Source organism: Antennarius striatus, chromosome 17 (genome assembly GCF_040054535.1).
Source record: "Antennarius striatus isolate MH-2024 chromosome 17, ASM4005453v1, whole genome shotgun sequence".
NCBI lineage: Eukaryota > Metazoa > Chordata > Actinopteri > Lophiiformes > Antennariidae > Antennarius > Antennarius striatus.
This window is the reverse complement of record NC_090792.1, coordinates 11,520,213-11,538,105: the sequence shown is the minus strand read 5'-3', so window position 1 is coordinate 11,538,105 and position 17,893 is coordinate 11,520,213. Positions and strand designations below refer to the sequence as shown.

At 41.6% G+C, this 17,893-nt stretch overlaps 2 protein-coding genes across 3 annotated transcripts in view; one reads left to right on the top strand and one right to left on the bottom strand.

Annotated features, from left to right (window-relative positions):
• Positions 1 to 9,153, bottom strand: part of mnat1 (MNAT1 component of CDK activating kinase) — a 34,580-nt gene extending 25,427 nt beyond the window's left edge. The window contains exons 1-5 of one of the 2 annotated variants that reach the window (XM_068338145.1): positions 8,986 to 9,153; positions 7,527 to 7,621; positions 1,942 to 2,094; positions 1,486 to 1,559; positions 252 to 355 (exon numbers count right to left, since the gene is read on the bottom strand). In XM_068338145.1, the coding sequence (XP_068194246.1) occupies positions 252 to 355; positions 1,486 to 1,559; positions 1,942 to 2,094; positions 7,527 to 7,621; positions 8,986 to 9,048 (489 nt within the window). In that variant the 5' untranslated portion in view covers positions 9,049 to 9,153. Of the gene's footprint in view, positions 1 to 251; positions 356 to 1,485; positions 1,560 to 1,941; positions 2,095 to 2,335; positions 2,410 to 7,526; positions 7,622 to 8,985 lie in introns of those variants that run through there. The other variant, XM_068338147.1, reaches the window with a different exon arrangement.
• A 14-nt stretch (positions 9,154 to 9,167) lies between these two features.
• Positions 9,168 to 15,786, top strand: six4a (SIX homeobox 4a). Its single transcript, XM_068338139.1, has 3 exons — positions 9,168 to 10,039; positions 11,578 to 12,281; positions 13,637 to 15,786. The coding sequence occupies exons 1-3, from the start codon at positions 9,306 to 9,308 to the stop codon at positions 14,245 to 14,247; spliced, it is 2,049 nt and encodes a 682-aa protein (XP_068194240.1). The 5' UTR covers positions 9,168 to 9,305; the 3' UTR covers positions 14,248 to 15,786.
• The last annotated feature ends 2,107 nt before the right edge of the window (positions 15,787 to 17,893 follow it).

Sequence of the window (17,893 nt, the reverse complement as noted above, 5' to 3'; positions counted from 1 at the left end):
TTCAACACTCCCTGTGGAGCAATTAAGCAACAAAAAAGCTATTCTCTTATTTGTCTCTAATCTCCTTTGTTCTTTTTCTTAATTCTAAAATATCCACCCTTGTCTTACTTTTATTTATGTTCTACAGCGGAGTGACTGTAACAAAAAACAATTTTCCCCATGAGAGATTAATAAAGAATTCTGATTCTGGTTATTTCATTATCATCATTAACAAAGTGTTACTATACAAGTATGGAAAAACAAACTCATACAAGTCGAGCCTTATTCTTCTGGATGATATCTCTGTTGTCCCTCTGATACTGATCCATCCTCTGCTTGGTATTCTCAACATCTACATTGTTTGTCAGGTTAAACACTGCATGGAGGAGACACAAAGCACAGTTAAGCCTCAATTTTACTTTATCGGAGGTACTCATTCAGCGTTTAAATTGCTTTGGAGATGCCCTACATCTTACTGAAGTCACACTGTGGTTGTGTTTTGACACTCCTGTAAAACCCAGTGACATGCACAGTCATTTTACTCACCAGTTACTGTATGTAGCAGGGAGAAAGGTTCTGAGACTGAACCTATCAGCTATTGCACTTGATTCTATGAATAACTATTTCTGTAAATTGTAAAGTGGACAGCCACTGCTACATGCCATCCAAAATCAATTAACCGTTGTCCACTCTCCCTTTACTCTACCCCTGTTTTGCATTAACAATCACACAGTCTTTGCAGAGAAACACAGAGGGACAGAGAGGCATTTTCTAGCATTACATTCCTCTAATTGCACTAAATGATGTAGGCCCACTTGACATTATTTGACGCTGCTAAGTGCACCTGCCTGGTGCTGAGTAATGGCCCCATGTCGAAGCCTCTTGCTTAAAAACTGAACTGTGTGTATATCTGTCAGTTTCAAACACACATTTCTAGCTGATACTCAAAAAAGTGCAGTATTTTACATGATGTCCAAGACATGACAGATTTTCCATCTAAATACAGCAGCCTGGAAAATCGCATTTAGTAATATAATATATCTTTCACCAACCCTCAATCAGGAGATTTTCAATGACACACTGGAATGTGGATGTACAGAAAAAACATTGCAAGTTGTTGCAAACATGACCTAATACAAGAGTTTTTTGATCTGTTGCGAGCTGAAGGTCATCAGTGAATCACAGGAACTGTAAAAATGAAATCACATCAAATAATGTGAAAGCTTTCTGTGCTGTTTGCTGCAGAAGAACAGTTGAATATGGGGACAAAGTAGCATCATTCTAGTGGGTAACTAAAACACATTTTTTATTTTTATTGTCGTGTAAAAATATCTATACTTAACGGATATGGTGGCATGCAAGTCAGGATGTGTTAGGAGGGTCACCCCAAAATCCATGGACCTGAAAAACAGTCCCCCATGCAGCTAAGCATAAGGACTAGGAATCCTTTCACTAGTAAGGATCTAATTTTCCCTCCATTTCTGGTCTTCCAGTTGGTGCTCCTACCTATGTCCTCCACCAGCTCCAGGTAGTCATTGTATTCTCTCAGGCTGGAAAAGTCAACATCTCTCTTGTTGTATCTGCATTGAAAGAACAGAACTGATAATACAAAGAGTAAAACCTGCTGAAAGCAAATTTACGCTGACATTAATAGCCTCCATTAAATCAGCCGTTTTATAATACCATACCATGTCTGCATATTGCCTAATAGACACACATTAGATGTCAATTAAGGGGCTATTAAAGAGAAGATGAGAGGGAAGGCAGGGAGGGGTTGAGAAGTAAAAATCTGGCAGGGAAAGAGCCTTCCTGTTTGAGCCCCCCTGGGGAGACTCATTGTCTACAAAACAAACAATATAATGAGAAAGACAAGGGTGGCTTAAGAAGTGGGAGGAGGCATGAAATGACACATAAACACGCACAGCCGCACCCCTTGCCTTTCCCAACCCCCCGTTCACTCACATCTTCAGCACCTTCTTGCGAATCTCCACCTCCTTGTCTACGCTGGGGTCTTCGAAGAGCTGCACACGGAAGTTGTTCTTCCTTAGGGGCGTGTCGCACTGCACGCAATTACTGGAACCACGCACAAACAGCATCTCCACACAGTTCTCACATCTGAAACAGAAACAAAATAAAAATATCAACAAACTATATTGGATTTTAAGTTATCTGGTGCAGCGGGTGGTAGTGGCATACAAATATTTTATTTAAGTGTTCAAAGATGGCTGGATTTACGATTAGAATGTCGATTAGGACGCCTCAAACTCTCAGGCAAGAGGAAATTAGTCTGAGACACCATCAGGAGAATGTCTCTGTGCACTGGAAAAACATTTGCTTTATTGTTATTTCAACAGACCTCAGTCGTTCTGCTGTTGTCCTTTGCATAATATGAGAAAATCCAGATCAGTCATCAACAGCAAGTGCAGTCTTATATAATCTGGAAAAAGCAACATATTTTAAAATGAGGTTTTATTGGGTGTATAGCTTTAATCTGAGTTACACATTCAGCAGCAGTAACTCTCATCTCTCTGTCTTTGGCAGCAGAACATTTCATTATTCCTGACTCTGAGCCTAAACGAAAGGAAGGTGAATCAATTTTAAGTAACATTTCTAAATAGATATAAATCTGGGCAGCTAATGACCAAAGTATGTGTTGTAAATCTGTTCAATGCTTGTGATCACTTTCCAAGACAACTATTTAGCCTTAGAACACAGTCATGATGAGTTTTTCAGACAGACTTTAATTCCTCACACAAATTCTCTTCAGCAATAACAAGACAATCTTCAGATAATGAGAATTTCATTCAAGGCCTAGGCTAAAACGGAGGCTTAACTTTATACACCATGATGACACAATTCCATGGCAACTACCAGACCCACCCAAAGGCACAGCCCTGAGCGCAGCCATCAATCACACCTTTATGCAGGTAGGTGTTTACCCATCAGTCACATTGAAGTGAGGAGCAGACACTGAAGACAATCGGAATGCTCCTAAATCTCCCCTGATGGGGTAGAGGGCCTGGATAAACGTTTGCCCAGTAAGCTGCTTTAATTAAGTCTCTGCAGACCTTTATTTCCACAAAAATTCATCTGGCTACATGTGATCACCTTAAAAAATGGACAGCAACTGGTTTCCAAATGCAATGGTCTGTGTTTGAGCACTAACAGTTTTCAAAAAACATAAAAATCAACAAGGACAACTTTTTAACCATACTTCTTTGATAATAAGGTAGACTTCTTTCTTTCCAAAGTCCAGCTCTAGGCTTTCAAATGCTGTCCTTACTCAAAAATTCTCTAGGGGATGGTGCCATCTTACATTACATTTTGCTTAATCAGCAGGATTCAAAATTTTAAGTAGTAGTCAAAGCAGAAAGTGCAAAGCTATGGACTTTGGCTGTTTACATCTAGCATCTCAGATATGGGTCAAACAAGACTAACCTGCCAAGTACGACATCAAACAACAAACAGATAAAACTCTACTTAAACACTGTTAGGCGTTCTTTTACAGGCTTGTCGGTTCAGCTTGACTTTGACGAAGCCACAAACTAAAAATGAAAGTTGAAGGGGTGGACAGAAAAATCTCTTGTTTTGTTCAGTTGCTACTAAAGAGCAAGAGGAACTCCTGCTCAAGTGCACCCTAGACAAGGCAGATGTTCAAGGCCCCAGGCTACAGGAGATGTATAGGCCAGGCCATATGGAGGTAGATGGTGGGATTCGGCTTGTTTCCACAGGCCCACAAAGAGCCCATTCATCAACGCAAGGCGAGGAGTGGGGCGTAGCTTGCCCCCTGCCCAATAAATGGAACACACAACAGAAATCTCCAAAGGGGGAATCCTGTGTATCATTAGAGTGAATAGGTGAAAGTACAAGAGATTTTGAAAGTCAATTAGCCCTCTACCTTCTGACATCATACTCTGAGTGACAGATTTTGAGGTTTCATCTGTTTTTTTATGATGGAGGGGGGTTCAGAAATATTGCGCCACAGCCTCATTATATTGCATTGCATATGAAAAAGACATTTCTATGAGCTGGCAGCTCTCTGGGCTGTTGTCATTGACTGAGTGATCCCGACTCCTCCCTCTCTCACCTGTCCCACTCACAGCTCCAAGATCCTATCTTTCCCATCTGCAGCTGTCAGCAGGTCAAAGAAGGGGGTGGTAAGAGGAGGGTAAACAGGGTCCTGGCTCAGCAAATACCCCCCCACCCCCAACCAACCATCACCACCACCACTCCCCACCCAACACCATCCCTTGGTCTGCATCTTTCCCTGCTTGTACAAGGAAGAGCAGAAACAAACTGGCACTATAAACAAAAGAGTTGGATTTACTTGTTTCGACCACAACGAGCAAAATCCCCACTGAATGAGTCACAGAAAAGCTGGCTTTGACTCAAATTTAAACCAAGACACTCTGTCCTGCCTTGTGACCTACACACAGGAAGGAGAAAATTAAGGCAGATTTGGTGTACTTTCTTAAGAAGCATATACAGCACACCGCAGGCTCCAAAATCAATATTTAATCATCTTGATGTTCCTAAAAATAATAACACAAATCTAGAAACTGTGACAATACTGTGGAGAAATGCTGCACACTCAAATAAAGCAGAAGAGGAGCTAACACTGAAGAAAAGTTCATGCTAAGATCTCCATTAGGAACAAAGGCAACACAAACTTAAGCTGGGTAATTGTTTGCCTTGACCCAAAGGAACTTGACTTCAGTACTTGACTTCTACCGTAAAGACATTTAAACATAATTGGAAATAAACTCAAAACCTTTTCTAGAAGAGAAGATTGATCCCACAGTAAATTTTCTGTCTGTTAAGATAAAGAGTTGCAGCAGAAGGTGGTTGGATTAATTTGAAATACAAAACAGGGAAAAGTGCTAGCCTAGCTGTGTCATAAAATGATAAAATCTGCCTACTAGCACCGCTTTCAATCTAATAGGCTGATTATCTTGTTTTTTAATCTATGTAGTAACTGAAGTGGAAAAACAAGAAGATTTGGTTTAGTGGTTGTCAAGATGGTTAGAGCTTTTGGGCAAAGCCTGGCTAGTTGTTTCTCTTGGTTTTCCTGTGTGTGTTTATCTAATGTCCCAGGATCTGTGAGGGACATTAACATAATTTTAAGAAAATGTACGTTTACTTCTGAAACACCAAACCTGCACATCTCACTTAACTACTAACTATCAATCTTGAATATACAACTACCCATATAACCTACAAGTACGGCAGTAGCTTCCATTTGATAATAAGTCCCTCCTGTCAACTTTATTACAGAGTCCATTTCTCTGATCCTCATCTTGAGTCACCACTACAATAGTTTGTGCTTGCGTGTGCCAAGTGTCAAATGCTAAAGGACATGAGCCCTGTGTCATTGTGCAAAGGTAATAAATAACACACATCAAATGCCCCTGGCGACAGGGATACCAAATGTGCTGCGGTGGTGTTTAAATTTAGATGCATGCTATAGGTGGAGAATTTCAATACCGCATTGCATTGCTGGGGCAGAGGTTGGTCAGTTCAGGGTGGAATAGCCATTGAGCCAATACAAGGCAGAAAGAGGCTGGCCACAATTCAAATGAATGAGCCATAAGACTCCAACCAGGGCTACAGCTCCTGGAGCTATGCTGACTAACACTGATTAACTAATTCCAATTAAATAGTTTTCCCCATCACAAAAAAAAAGAAAATCCAATGAAAACTTTTCAGACTGAAATATTAAACCACAGACATAAATGTGCATCAATAAATTTTCCTTGTTCTTATATTTTTATAATTGTATTCTTTCTTATGAACTTTTTTCTGCATAGAGTTGGTGCTTACACCAAATGGAAAACCAGTAACTGTGAAATTGAAAAACCACTAACACCACAGTACAAGTCTCCATATCAATTCATGGGGACGTCTTGCTCCACACGAAGAGCCAAATGAAACAATCATGAAATACTAATACTGTTTAAGAGTACAGCAGTTTCCAAGTGGTGCATTTATTCACCATCGTACCAACTCTGAAAAACAAATCCAAGGTGACCTTGCCTAGGACATCTCTACAAATTGCTTCATTGCAGAATCATTTTAATTTTCTATGTGTAGCTCGGCTTCCAGACAGACGCAGTGAGTTATGAGTTTGCTGACCTGATGACAAAGCACGACCACTTCTAGATGGTAAGGTCAATAAACAGACAGGGTCAAAAGAGATGCACTCATCAGGCAGCAACTGCAACTCTGCTTCATTTAAGTGACTAGGATTTTAAAGAGATGAAGGTTGAACAATGAAAACTGTATCACATGCTTGTTTGGGTACAGCACCACAAATTGTAGCGCAATATAAATAAGATTAGTGTCAACTAATGCAACAATGATTAGATGGTCAAACAATACTGTTAATAAACTTGTTTACACTAGTGGAAGGTTCATGCCTAAGCTAGTTTAAAAGTCATGTTTTAAGTTACTATAATTTACTTTTGCTAAAATGCTCATTTATTCTTGGGCAGAATTTGTTGATACCTTAGACTCTGGTAACTTGTGATTAGCGTTGACAAAATGTTTCTTCTTGGCAATGTAAATTAAGATTCAAGCCAGGTTAATACTGTAGTTATTTCTTCTGTCACGCTAAAGCAGACCAGGAACTCAGGGACAACAAACAAGTAAAAGTTATTACTTTTAGGGGTCAGTCTTTAAATGATCATGTTTATGGATGATGGTGGAAGCCACTATGCTTCAACTTTGCTTCATGTGGTTACTTTTTGAAGTCTCGGAGTGATCTGCAATCATTAATCCATAAGAAGCAAGACAAGAACAAATATTTGAGTTTAGGCTGAAACAAAGTCACATGATTGTGCAATACAGTCAAAATGCAGGCTACATTATATGTGTTGCTTTTAGACTTTCCCTTTTAAAATCACTAATGTATCATACTTCGATTTTAAACTAGAGTTCCTTCAAACTTCATACATACATGTTAATACACTCATCAAACACCCCTCTCCCTGCCATCTCTGTACTTTTCACGAAATGTCATATTTCAGTAGAATCAGTGTTTCAGTGATGTAGAAACACTGACATTGTGGTGACTGCATCTGTTTGAGGAACTATTCCTCCCGTTCTTAAGGAAAGTTAAATATAAAAGGTGAAGGTCAGATACCGAGAGAACAAAAACAGTGACCAATCCTCTACCTAAACATCCAACAGGGCTGTCATTTGACATTGAGCATTATCATCGCTGATATAAAGGGGGAAAATGGTGAACATGTGTCAAATCAACGAATAGTGACGTCATCGGCATTTATTAGATGTACGTTTTCATAATGATAAAATAGTAAACCGCTAGCTGCAGGCTAAACGCTGGTGAAGCTTAGAAATGTGCGAACGTTTCTCTGTCAGCGCAAAACTTTCAGATTTAAGATGTGTTATAGAGTTTACCACAGCTTTAAATGTGCATTAACCAGCTAATGTGCAGTTTTATTTGGTGCACGTCCACGGTCTGGAGCAAAACAACGTCGTGTTATAGGCTGTTTGCTTCTGTTTTAGCTGTAGATATAAATACTCACAGCGTGTGGCCGCACACGTTCACCATCAGCTTCAGCGACGGGTTCCGGTATTTAGTAGTTTTGCATCTCGGGCACCCCTGGTCGTCCATTTCTGTCTGTGCAACAATAAACAACACTGTTGCATAAACAACAACACGTAGACCTCCTGTCACTTCCAGACTCTGGACCACTGTGTCACATCTAATGCAGTCCGATGAGAAACGCTGTGAAGAGTAGTTCCTTTTTGCTGATCGCCTTTAAAACAAGGTGGTCACATTTGGAAGACGCACCAAGGAGATGAGAATAAAAACCATCACTTACTCACATGATGGTATCTTTTTAGAGAGAATATTTAGAAAGATTGGTTATGTGTTTCACATTATGCTGTGGGTCTGCTTTAAACATTACTTTATTTGTATAGAAAATAATAATCGTGCAAAAACATCATAATTCAAACTAAAAAAAAAAGCAGATGTTATTGTAAGTTCTAGTTGAATGTTTCATTGTTTAAAAAAAACAATTCGACAATGGCGATGGCTATATCATGTCGTTTCTGTTTATAGATTAAGAATGTCCGACGATCAGAGAAAATCTGTAAACTATTCTCCAAAAGGTGTTGAGTCTCATCGACTCAACACCTTTTGGATAACCATGACCTGGATGACTGAGAACCTACACAGACATCTGTAGACTATTAAAAATCATACTGATAAAAAAACTAACATTAGTGTCAACAGTTTAATCTACTTCCATACAATGTTGTGAAAAAACCGAAGCTCTGAAATATTAAACTATGTGCTATCAAAATTATTATTTAAGTGTCAGTAATTGTTCGTCATAGTGACGATTTGAACGAGACAAAAATTTCACACTTCTCAGATTTCAAATTATTTTTTGCAGGATAAATTTGATGCTGCGAAGTATTTACTTTCGCATATGTGTGCTCCTGATTAATCTTTCCAAGATTCTAAAATTGTATAATTTGTGGTCATAGCGACAGATGAAAAATAATGGTGTAAAGCACACTAGCCTAACACTTTTTGGAGGATAGAACGTCACAGCACACATGTTACGTGTCATTGAGGAAGCTGTGCGAATTTTCACGGTCAGTATGATGATGATTTAGGCTCCTTTTATTTGATCTGGCATTGCTTTATGGAATCATTATGTGTTTTCTCTGATTTGCTCCCAAATGTGAGAGTTGGGAAAAAAAATTGTAATGAAACACAAGAAAAAGCAAAGAAGTAGTAATATCCATGTGGTATTTCAATCTCAATCTGCATATGGGTTTGTCCTGACAAGTGAAAATGTACACGCTCGTAAAATTACTTTTTAGGGACTTTTATTCAATATATATTGGTTTGGTTTGGTTTTTTAAATTGGGTCACTGAATGCTTGAAATAATTGTTCCTTTATAAGGTTTCTTCGTGACAAAAAAACAAAGCCCATAAACCGTTCCCACGATCCCAACAGCACTCACCTTGCACAGGTGAACTACCAGAACGTACTTCTTATGAACAGCACCTGAAAACCTAACATTCATGTGTGAACGCCGCTTGCTCCTCCCTTATGGGGCCGTCGGCGGCCAATAGCGTGGCTCTCTCGCAGATAGACCCCAGTGAGTCTCCATACAGCTCCAGTCCCAGCAGAGTAAAAGTCACGTTGGAAGGAAAAGGGGAGAGAGATATCTGCTTACAGCTGCTGTCAGATATCCGATCGCATTCGCATGGCGAGGAGGTAACCTGATCGAGCTGGGAGGAGTGACTTTACCAGGGAAGGCTTGAACAAAAAAAAAAAAAAATGTCTTCTTCTTCTGCCGGAGAAGTCACAACAGCAAGTGACATCAAGAGGGAAAATGTGAAGGACGTGGATACGCGGGAGTGCATCAAGCTTGTGGCGCTGGACACGGCGGAGTTGTCCATGGAGCGCGCAGCTCCAAACGCGGACGCGGTGCGCACGGAGCTGTTGGTGAGCGCTGCTTCCTCTCTGGCTTTCTCCCCGGAGCAAGTTGCGTGCGTCTGCGAGGCTTTGCAGCAGGGGGGCAATGTGGACCGGCTGGCCAGGTTCCTATGGTCCCTGCCACAGAGTGATCTACTACGCGGCAATGAAAGCATCCTGAAAGCTCAAGCCCTCGTTGCTTTCCACCAGGCACGTTATCAGGAGCTGTACAGTATTTTGGAGAACCACAGTTTCAGTCCGTCCAACCATACCTTTCTGCAAGATCTGTGGTACAAGGCCCGGTATACCGAAGCAGAGAAGGCACGGGGGAGACCCCTGGGCGCCGTGGACAAGTACCGGATCCGGAGAAAGTATCCTCTCCCCAGGACTATCTGGGACGGTGAGGAGACTGTGTATTGCTTTAAGGAGAGGTCTCGGAACGCACTGAAGGATCTGTATAATCAGAATAGGTACCCGTCTCCTGCCGAGAAAAGAAATCTCGCCAAGATTACAGGACTCTCCTTGACCCAGGTCAGCAACTGGTTCAAAAACAGGAGACAGAGAGACAGAAACCCGTCAGAGGCACAGTCAAAGAGGTGAGACAAGCAATAATAACTAGCCATAAGCTAAGATATTTCGATTACAGAGGGAAATCTGATTAATTAAATAATTAAAACTCGTTTTAAATGAAACTGAATATGCTGATTTTAACAACATACTGGAAATGATATTCAGAGAAGAAAAGGCGCCTTCTTATTATTTTTAGTGCCTGGATAAACCCAACGTCATACCGCACTCTCTCTTAATATTTGATCGTGTAAGTCATTCACTTTGGATGATTAGGAAAAAGAAAAAGGAAGCGTAAAAAGGTTTAGAGCACGCTTTTAATGTTTTGAAATATGAAGCGGGTGCCTTTCAGATCCGGTTTCAACAGCGTTGGTGTAAAGGGGCATGGAAACCCATCTGCAACTAAATAACACAGCAGCTCCAACCCTCCAGTGATCTGACCGTCGGACGCGCAGAGGGAGAATTTGATGAAACAATTGAAAAGTTTGTTTGAATGGTTATACTTTAGTCGAACCTTAACAATTTACAGTGTGCGCGAATTGTCTCGGTTGTCACCTTTTTCCTCTCTGATGGGACATCAGAGCCTCCGTCAGATCCTGCGTTTCATTTCATAGACCTCCATACAAACACACTGACATGGGCCTTCTTTCATGTTAACTCTCTCTGTGAACAAAGCTGACGCACACCTGGTGGAGGTGACCCCTATCTCTCTCACACACCACACGCACACACCAGTATATAGTATATTTACAGATATTTGGACGAAATCGTCTCATGTTTGTGTGACTGGTGCCTTTGTTCATACCTTGTCCTTCTGAAAACGGGGTGTGAGATGTTTTATGGTGTGTGTGTGTGCGTGTGCGTGCGTGTGCGTGTGTGTGTGTGTGTGTGTGTGTGTGTGTGTGTGTGTGTGTGTGTGTGCGCGCTGCAGGGGCTGCGGCTGTTGAGATCAATCTTACAACGAAAGTAGTTTTAAAAGGTTATAATTTATGTCGTCTTTCAGACTTCATCATAAAAGAAAACATGGATTTTAAATTCCAGCACTGCATTAAATTCAGGGATAAATTCAAAACTGAACTCTCAGCCGTCTGTTTTGTCAAGGCATTCAGTGTTGGCATTTTGTCACAAGAGAATTTATTGCAGCAAATGGTTGCACTGTTGCTGACGCCGGTTGGTTGTTGTCAGTACAGCTAGAGAGGGCTCATCATTCAGAAGTACAGTCTGCTCTTCAAAGCTTTGTAACAACACAGAGACAACTTGTGAGTCTGTTTGCTTTCTTCGCTTGACACAAGATGTGGGCAGAGAAAGAAAAATACCAACATATAAAGCTGTAATTACCGGAGTTCAATTTTAAGTATTGCTCAAGAATGTGCCTTCTTTACAAAAAGTACACTAATGTCAGAAAAAGTCTTTCATCTTATCTTACAATATAAGATATCTTATCTCTTCTTTTGAAAACAGTGCCATAAAAACCTCAACCATATTACAAAAAATGTACAGGTAGTATTAAAAAAAAACACACGTGTTTGTTTAGCTGCACTTCATTTATTCTCTTTTTTCCCCACAGTGAGTCAGATGGAAACCACAGCACAGAAGATGAATCTAGCAAAGGTCAGGAGGAGCTGTCTCCTCGGCCCCTATCTAACTCCTCAGATGGGGTGATCACCCATGGGTCCCTGCCCATTCAAACAGGACCTCTGGAAAGTGGGGTGGTCATCCAACAAATCGGGGACATCAAGCTACCCCCTGGATCCAGCAGTGGCGGTCTCTACAATGGAAGTCTAGTGACAAGTAATACCTCCTCCACAGTGTTTCACAATGGTAGCTCGTCTTACCTTCACACACCCGGAAACATCCTCTTCAATGGGCTCAATTTGGGCATCCAACCCTTGGCCTTCAATCCTCTCAGGCCATCTGGAGGGATGCTCCTGGGGGGATCAGGAATGGACATGCAGATGCAGACAAGTCAGGAAAAGGGACTGAGCAGTTCTGCTGAGGATTCGACCCTGCAGTACACCCCTTACTCTGGATGTGTGAACGGAGCAGAGGTCAAGCTGGAGGAGGTTCACACCATGGCTCCCCAGAACGGAGGCTCCTCCGTGCTCACGTTCAGCTCTTCATCAGGCGCGCTGCAGCTGGGAGGGTACAGTCTGGTCCAGGTACCAAGTGGAGTCCCTGATGGTGATGGCAGCTCAATACTGAACAGCAACATAAGTCTTCCTCCATTGCAACTCTCTTCTGCCTCATCTTCTTCAACAATTACACAACAAGGTGGGTCCAGAAAGTGATTAGATTAACTTCTCAATGTTTATGATTTTGTAGAAGTTATATTTTGATATGTTGAGGTAGAAACTGGCGTTAACTACAAAATAAACTGTGATTGGTTTGATATCTTATAACCATCTGACATTTGGATGAGAACTATTTATTAAAATATATCCTAATTCGGCTTGGGTAGTACTACCTTGTGATTTGTTTAATTAAGATAGACACTTAATGTTTATTCTACCTTTTATTAAAGTCAAGTTTTTCAGAGTTTCCTAAAACAGCGTGGATACTTACTGTACAAATGATCCCTAGTGATCACTTACGACCCACTGGACGCAGGTGGAAGTGTCTATCTGTAGGGATCCTAAACTATACCTGTATGAAGTTATTTTTTTCTGTTTTTGGGACTGTCAGTTTTTTTGGCAGTGAGTGCGCGGCCTCCGACCAATGACAACTCATAGTGTGAGGGCAAAATTCTATAAAAACACAGCAACCAAATATCAAGCATCCAATGGGAAGATATGAACATGAAAAGCCAGAGTGCAGGGCCCAACGTTTTTGTTGTATTCACAAATCATATTCATAATGTCTGTAATCACTGTTGCTATGCCGTGCTGCAGTGAAGACTAAGGGAAGACTAAATGAGTTTGATAAATGACAGGTGTTATGCTTTCCCCTCTTTGAATGTTGCAATACTTCACTGGTATTGAGGCTTGTTAACAGGTCTTCACCACATCCACTCAATATATCCGAGATGCTGTTTTATTGGCTTGTCTGTTTTCCAAAAGGCCCTGAAGAGCTGATACTGCACATAATCCAGACTAGGGCCACACACACACACACACACACACACACACACACACACACACACACACACACACACACACACACACACACACACACACACACACACACACAAACATATATTATCAGTAGTGGTGGTCCTTTGGAAACCCCAAAGATTAATGAAAACCAGTTCTGTATTCACCATCACTCATCATCATTGCAATCAGGATCTACGAAGCAGGGAGGAGGGGAAATATGTTTCAGCCAATCAGATGCAATGAAATGCAAAAGCAGGTACAGTACTAAACTTTTGGTATTTACATTGACATAAAACAGAAAGTCTACACCAGGAGAAACAATAATGAATAGAAAATGACTGCTTGCTGTTGTTAAAATCTGGCAGGCATTCATCTCTGGGGCCGCGCAAAGTCCAGCTTTAAGACAGGCCCAGTCTAGGCCAAGGCCTGCAGTCATTCACATTTATAATACTTGGAGGAATGGGAAGGGGATCCAGCAAAGAAAATTAACCTGGTTGAGTTACTAAGATTGCATCCGTTGTCCTTTCACCACAGGTTCCATGCCTCTGAATAATGTAGCAGTGAGCTCTTCCAATGAAGAGTCCTTCCAGCAGCAGGAAAAGATGAGGATGACATCCCTGCACCACAACACTGTCCTCTATAATATGAGCAACACCGAGCAGCCATCCATCAAGAAGGAGCCTCTGGAGGGAGGCGTCTATTCCTACCACCACGGCCTCCACTTGGATGCTAGCGGTCAGCTTAGCTACTCCTCCTCCAATACAGAAGAAGTTCCCTCCAGCCAAGGTCCAACATTGACCACCAACATCCCTGCAATCAGCTCCTCCAGCCCTGAGCCAGAGGTCTACACCACCCTTACTGTTAGCACACCCCTGATGGCTCCGTCAGACCCCAGTGGCCTCCACCTTCCGTCCACAGAGTATCTCGTGGGCCATGAGGTGCGGAGCGCCCCGTCTTCGCATCTGATGGGTCCTGGCATGAACAGCAACTACATGAACCTCTCAGAGAATAAGGTGGATGGCTCAGGCTCCAGAGGGGTGACCGAGATGGTGCGGGCGATGTGTGGGGAAATGGAGGCTGTGGAAGGAAAAGAGCTAGCCAAACTACAGACAGTGCAGATGGAAGAGGACATGGCTGACCTTTAACCTCAATCCTCCCTCCCTACAGAAGTACTTATGTCAACCCAAGCAACAATGGTGAATCTTTTTACTTGTGTGCGTGTGTGTGTGTGTGTTCTACAATGAATTTCCTTTAAATGTTAAATTATTTGACTTTTTCAATGCACTCTAGAGCGAGAGGCCCTGTAGGTGTGTTTTATTAGTTTAAAAGTTAAAAAAAAGAATCAATGACATATTTTAAAAGCTGCGTCTGTTAGAAAGAACACTACGACTGTTACATGCTCACAAAATAAGTCGCGGTACGAGTTCAAGTCGTGTATAAATGTGCATTTTTTATAGACAACACCTGCTACTTCCTGTTGAGTGGATTTGATCCGCAGAAGCAGGTGCTGGAATGCCTACAGTCATGTGACCAGGATGTTCCTCCAAACTAAATGCGTCATCTGGGTCAAACCAAAAAGGTCATTCAGTAAGGGGAACAGGGGGAGAGCCTTTGTGAATGCGGTCAGCCGAAGAACAGAACAGAGAACAGGCCATTAACACATAAAGCTGCTGATTTTAGGGGGAAAAAAGTGTCCTTCAGTTATTACACCAAATAAAACAAAGTGTTGGATATGGGACTTAAGAAGAATGTGCCTTTCTGCTACTTAAAATACACAATGGTATGTTTTTGCATTTGCACTACCATAATGGCATTACTACGTGTTTCAAACAGGCGTCAAGTTTGAGAGTTTGTCATGTGTGACACACCTCAACAAATGCACACTATTTCAGTAAGGACTCATATTTCAAGCCTCACCAACCTGTGAGACCAAGATATGAATGTTGGCCGAAAAGCTCTGTCTCACCTGTTGTTCATCAAATATTGTTGATAATGCTGCAGCTCATAGGATGTTAACTAGATGTGTTGATGCTATACTATATCATGTTTCATTTTGATGTGTCTCTCCGAATGTCAATAATCATGAATGATATTTTTCTATAAATGGATTGTAATAATTTCTTTTTGCATGGCATCATAATGTTTTGGACACTAGTGCCTTTTACCATTGTTTCGTGAATAACACTGAAAGTAACCTCGTTCGTAGCGCTGGTGTTAGTGTACAGGCAGTGATGTTTGCAGCTTCAGAGACTTACACCGCCGCTGCCGTGGTTGACACATTTGTTGGATGTCAGTTGAGGGAAAAGACAAGAGAATGTGAAGCCCATTTGTCAAGTGTGTCTGGTGCTTTTCACAACAGGAGCCTAATTCCTCGCTGTCATACATGACTGTAATAGCACATTTCAGCCTCACAGCCAACTCACACCATACACACACGTAAGTGCATCACATGTCTTCAAGTGGACTAATAATACTTTCCTTTGACAGGATTTATGGAAAAATCCCATCAATTTGAATGGACACTTCAGTGAAAGTATTGTCAATGCTTTAATGTCATATACCAAAAATGAGTCAAGGGCAAATAGATGGTCTTTTTTAATCTTAGTTTGAGTTATATGTTTGTTATCTGAAATTATTTGAATGTATTTTTCTAAATCTCCATACTGCAATAAAAGTTTATATTTATAAAAACATAAAACTGATATTTTTATTTCTAACAAATTTCTTACAAATGTAGTATTAGCATCATGTCTGATAAAAATTGAAGAATGATCATCTTGAGAGTCACAACGTGTGTGTAGTGAATGCAAGTTTTTGACAACAAATGTCTTTCCCAACATTTAACGGTCCTATGAAGTCACCCTGTGAGGATGAAGGGGGGTTCCAGCAAACCTGGTACTGCTCTCTGCAAACCTGCAGTGATCATTTGCACATGCCTGGCAACCTGGAGTTCATTACCCTCGTTTTCTCATCTCAGCCCCTGTAATTCAAATAAACAGCAATGAGATTTCCAGAGGTAAAGCTCCTTTTGGGTGGGGGGTCTGCAGCTACACATAGCTAAATTCAACCCAATGGCCTTTTCCCTGAGTGAAGGCCGAATAACCCCTCCAAGTGCCCCTACTTTAATTTGTGGAAGAATGAATCTGAAGCTCTGTCACTCACAGAGTCTCTATCCAGAAAGAAGCCTGAACTCCACTAGAGGGGATTTTCCTCAGACTGATGAATTTCCACCGGATCCTCGTTCGCTCACTGGGCACCCAACCAGACCAGCAAAGGACAGATAAGATGGAGACAAAGTTTGACAAATGGATGAACAGCAGGGGATTTTATTTTATTCACAGTGTGGCTATGGTGGATTATATAGGAGGTGTCCTCTCAGTGGATCCCGGTTGGAGGAGTTATATATGATCTAACTGATGACCTAAATAAACAGAGGCTATTTGTCTGTGCTCACTGTTGAGGCACAGAGAGAGAAGAAAAATGGGAGAGACTAGCGGGAAAGGGCGGTAGAAAGAAGTAACTGGGATAAAGTTACCTATGCACAGGTGACCTCGTCGCCATGGGCAGTGGATTAGCTGATTGTTAGGTATCAGGTGACTCCTCCTGTAATATTGAAGAGGTTGAAAACAGCTTTGTTGGAGCCCAGAACAATATCCCATTCGCAGCGCATGGTCCATCGGTCTCACGGGGAGGGGGCCACAGAGAACTCCAAATTCCACCTTTGTATTGTGCCTATAAATTTACCAGGAAAGCAGCCCAAATGTTCCCTCACAGAGGACATTTCCATTTCCATTGTACATGGAAAACAGAGACACTTTGAATTTTAATTCAATGTAATTAATTTTACTGCTTCACTTACAGGTGAAAATAAGGACATCCAATATTTATTTTAGCTGCAATTACAAACATGCAATCTAGAACATACTCGGGTGCACAACAAGGAAACTCCTCCCAGAACCCTGCCCTTATTAAAAACATTGACCTTTGATCTTTCAGATGGTTTCAAAGCTGACATTTAATGCAGCACAGCAGACTGGAAGCCATATGTAACATGACCTGGGGAACACGGTACTCCACTGCTCCACGTCCCACTAATGAGAGGGCAGGGGTCAGTGGGTACCAGCTTGCTTTCACAGACCCACCACTACTAGCAAAAGGCACAGTGAGAGAAATTCTCAGTCCAGGCAGGAAGAAAATACATTACTGGCTCCTGAGAGCTTGTGAAAGAAGGTGGAGTTTATGATCAAGATGGGGAAGAAAATGCCCTCAACACTTGTATATTCCTTTCACACCTACACATAATTGAAGTTTTTGCATAGGAGAATCGATGGTATGTGTAATGCTTCATCGGGATTCACTGGATTGCTTTAGGAAATATTATGGGGGAAATTCTAATGGTGTGCGTGTGTGAGAAGACACAAACAGACAGAGAGGCAGCAGCTGGAAGGCGGCTTCACGTCCACACAGCAGTGGTCAAATGGTATTTCCCAAAGAGAAAAGCTGCTCTCTGTAACATGAGCAGTACAGATCATGGATACACACACCTGCTGTCATTCAACTGCTCTTAAACTTCATCGTTTGCTCAAACAAATGCAGCTCATCCTCCCTAAGTCGTCAGATAAATAGGCTTTCGCGATAGGATGTCATGGCGCCCCCTCCCTGCAGGCAAGGACGCACACGGTAGCAAAAATATCCCGTTGGAAAAAATAGTTCCTTTTGTTTGCCTGTGTGTTTGTCTGACCATCTGAGTTGTTTACTTAGAAAGAATCTCAGCAAAAAACAAATCATCTG

Bases quoted from the DNA above. Each gene is read 5' to 3' on its own strand.
- six4a (XM_068338139.1), top strand. From the start codon at position 9,306: ATGTCTTCTTCTTCTGCCGGAGAAGTCACAACAGCAAGTGACATCAAG. The intron at 10,040-11,577 runs GTGAGACAAGCA...TTTTCCCCACAG, and splicing joins TCAGAGGCACAGTCAAAGAG to TGAGTCAGATGGAAACCACA. The intron at 12,282-13,636 runs GTGGGTCCAGAA...CTTTCACCACAG, and splicing joins TTCAACAATTACACAACAAG to GTTCCATGCCTCTGAATAAT.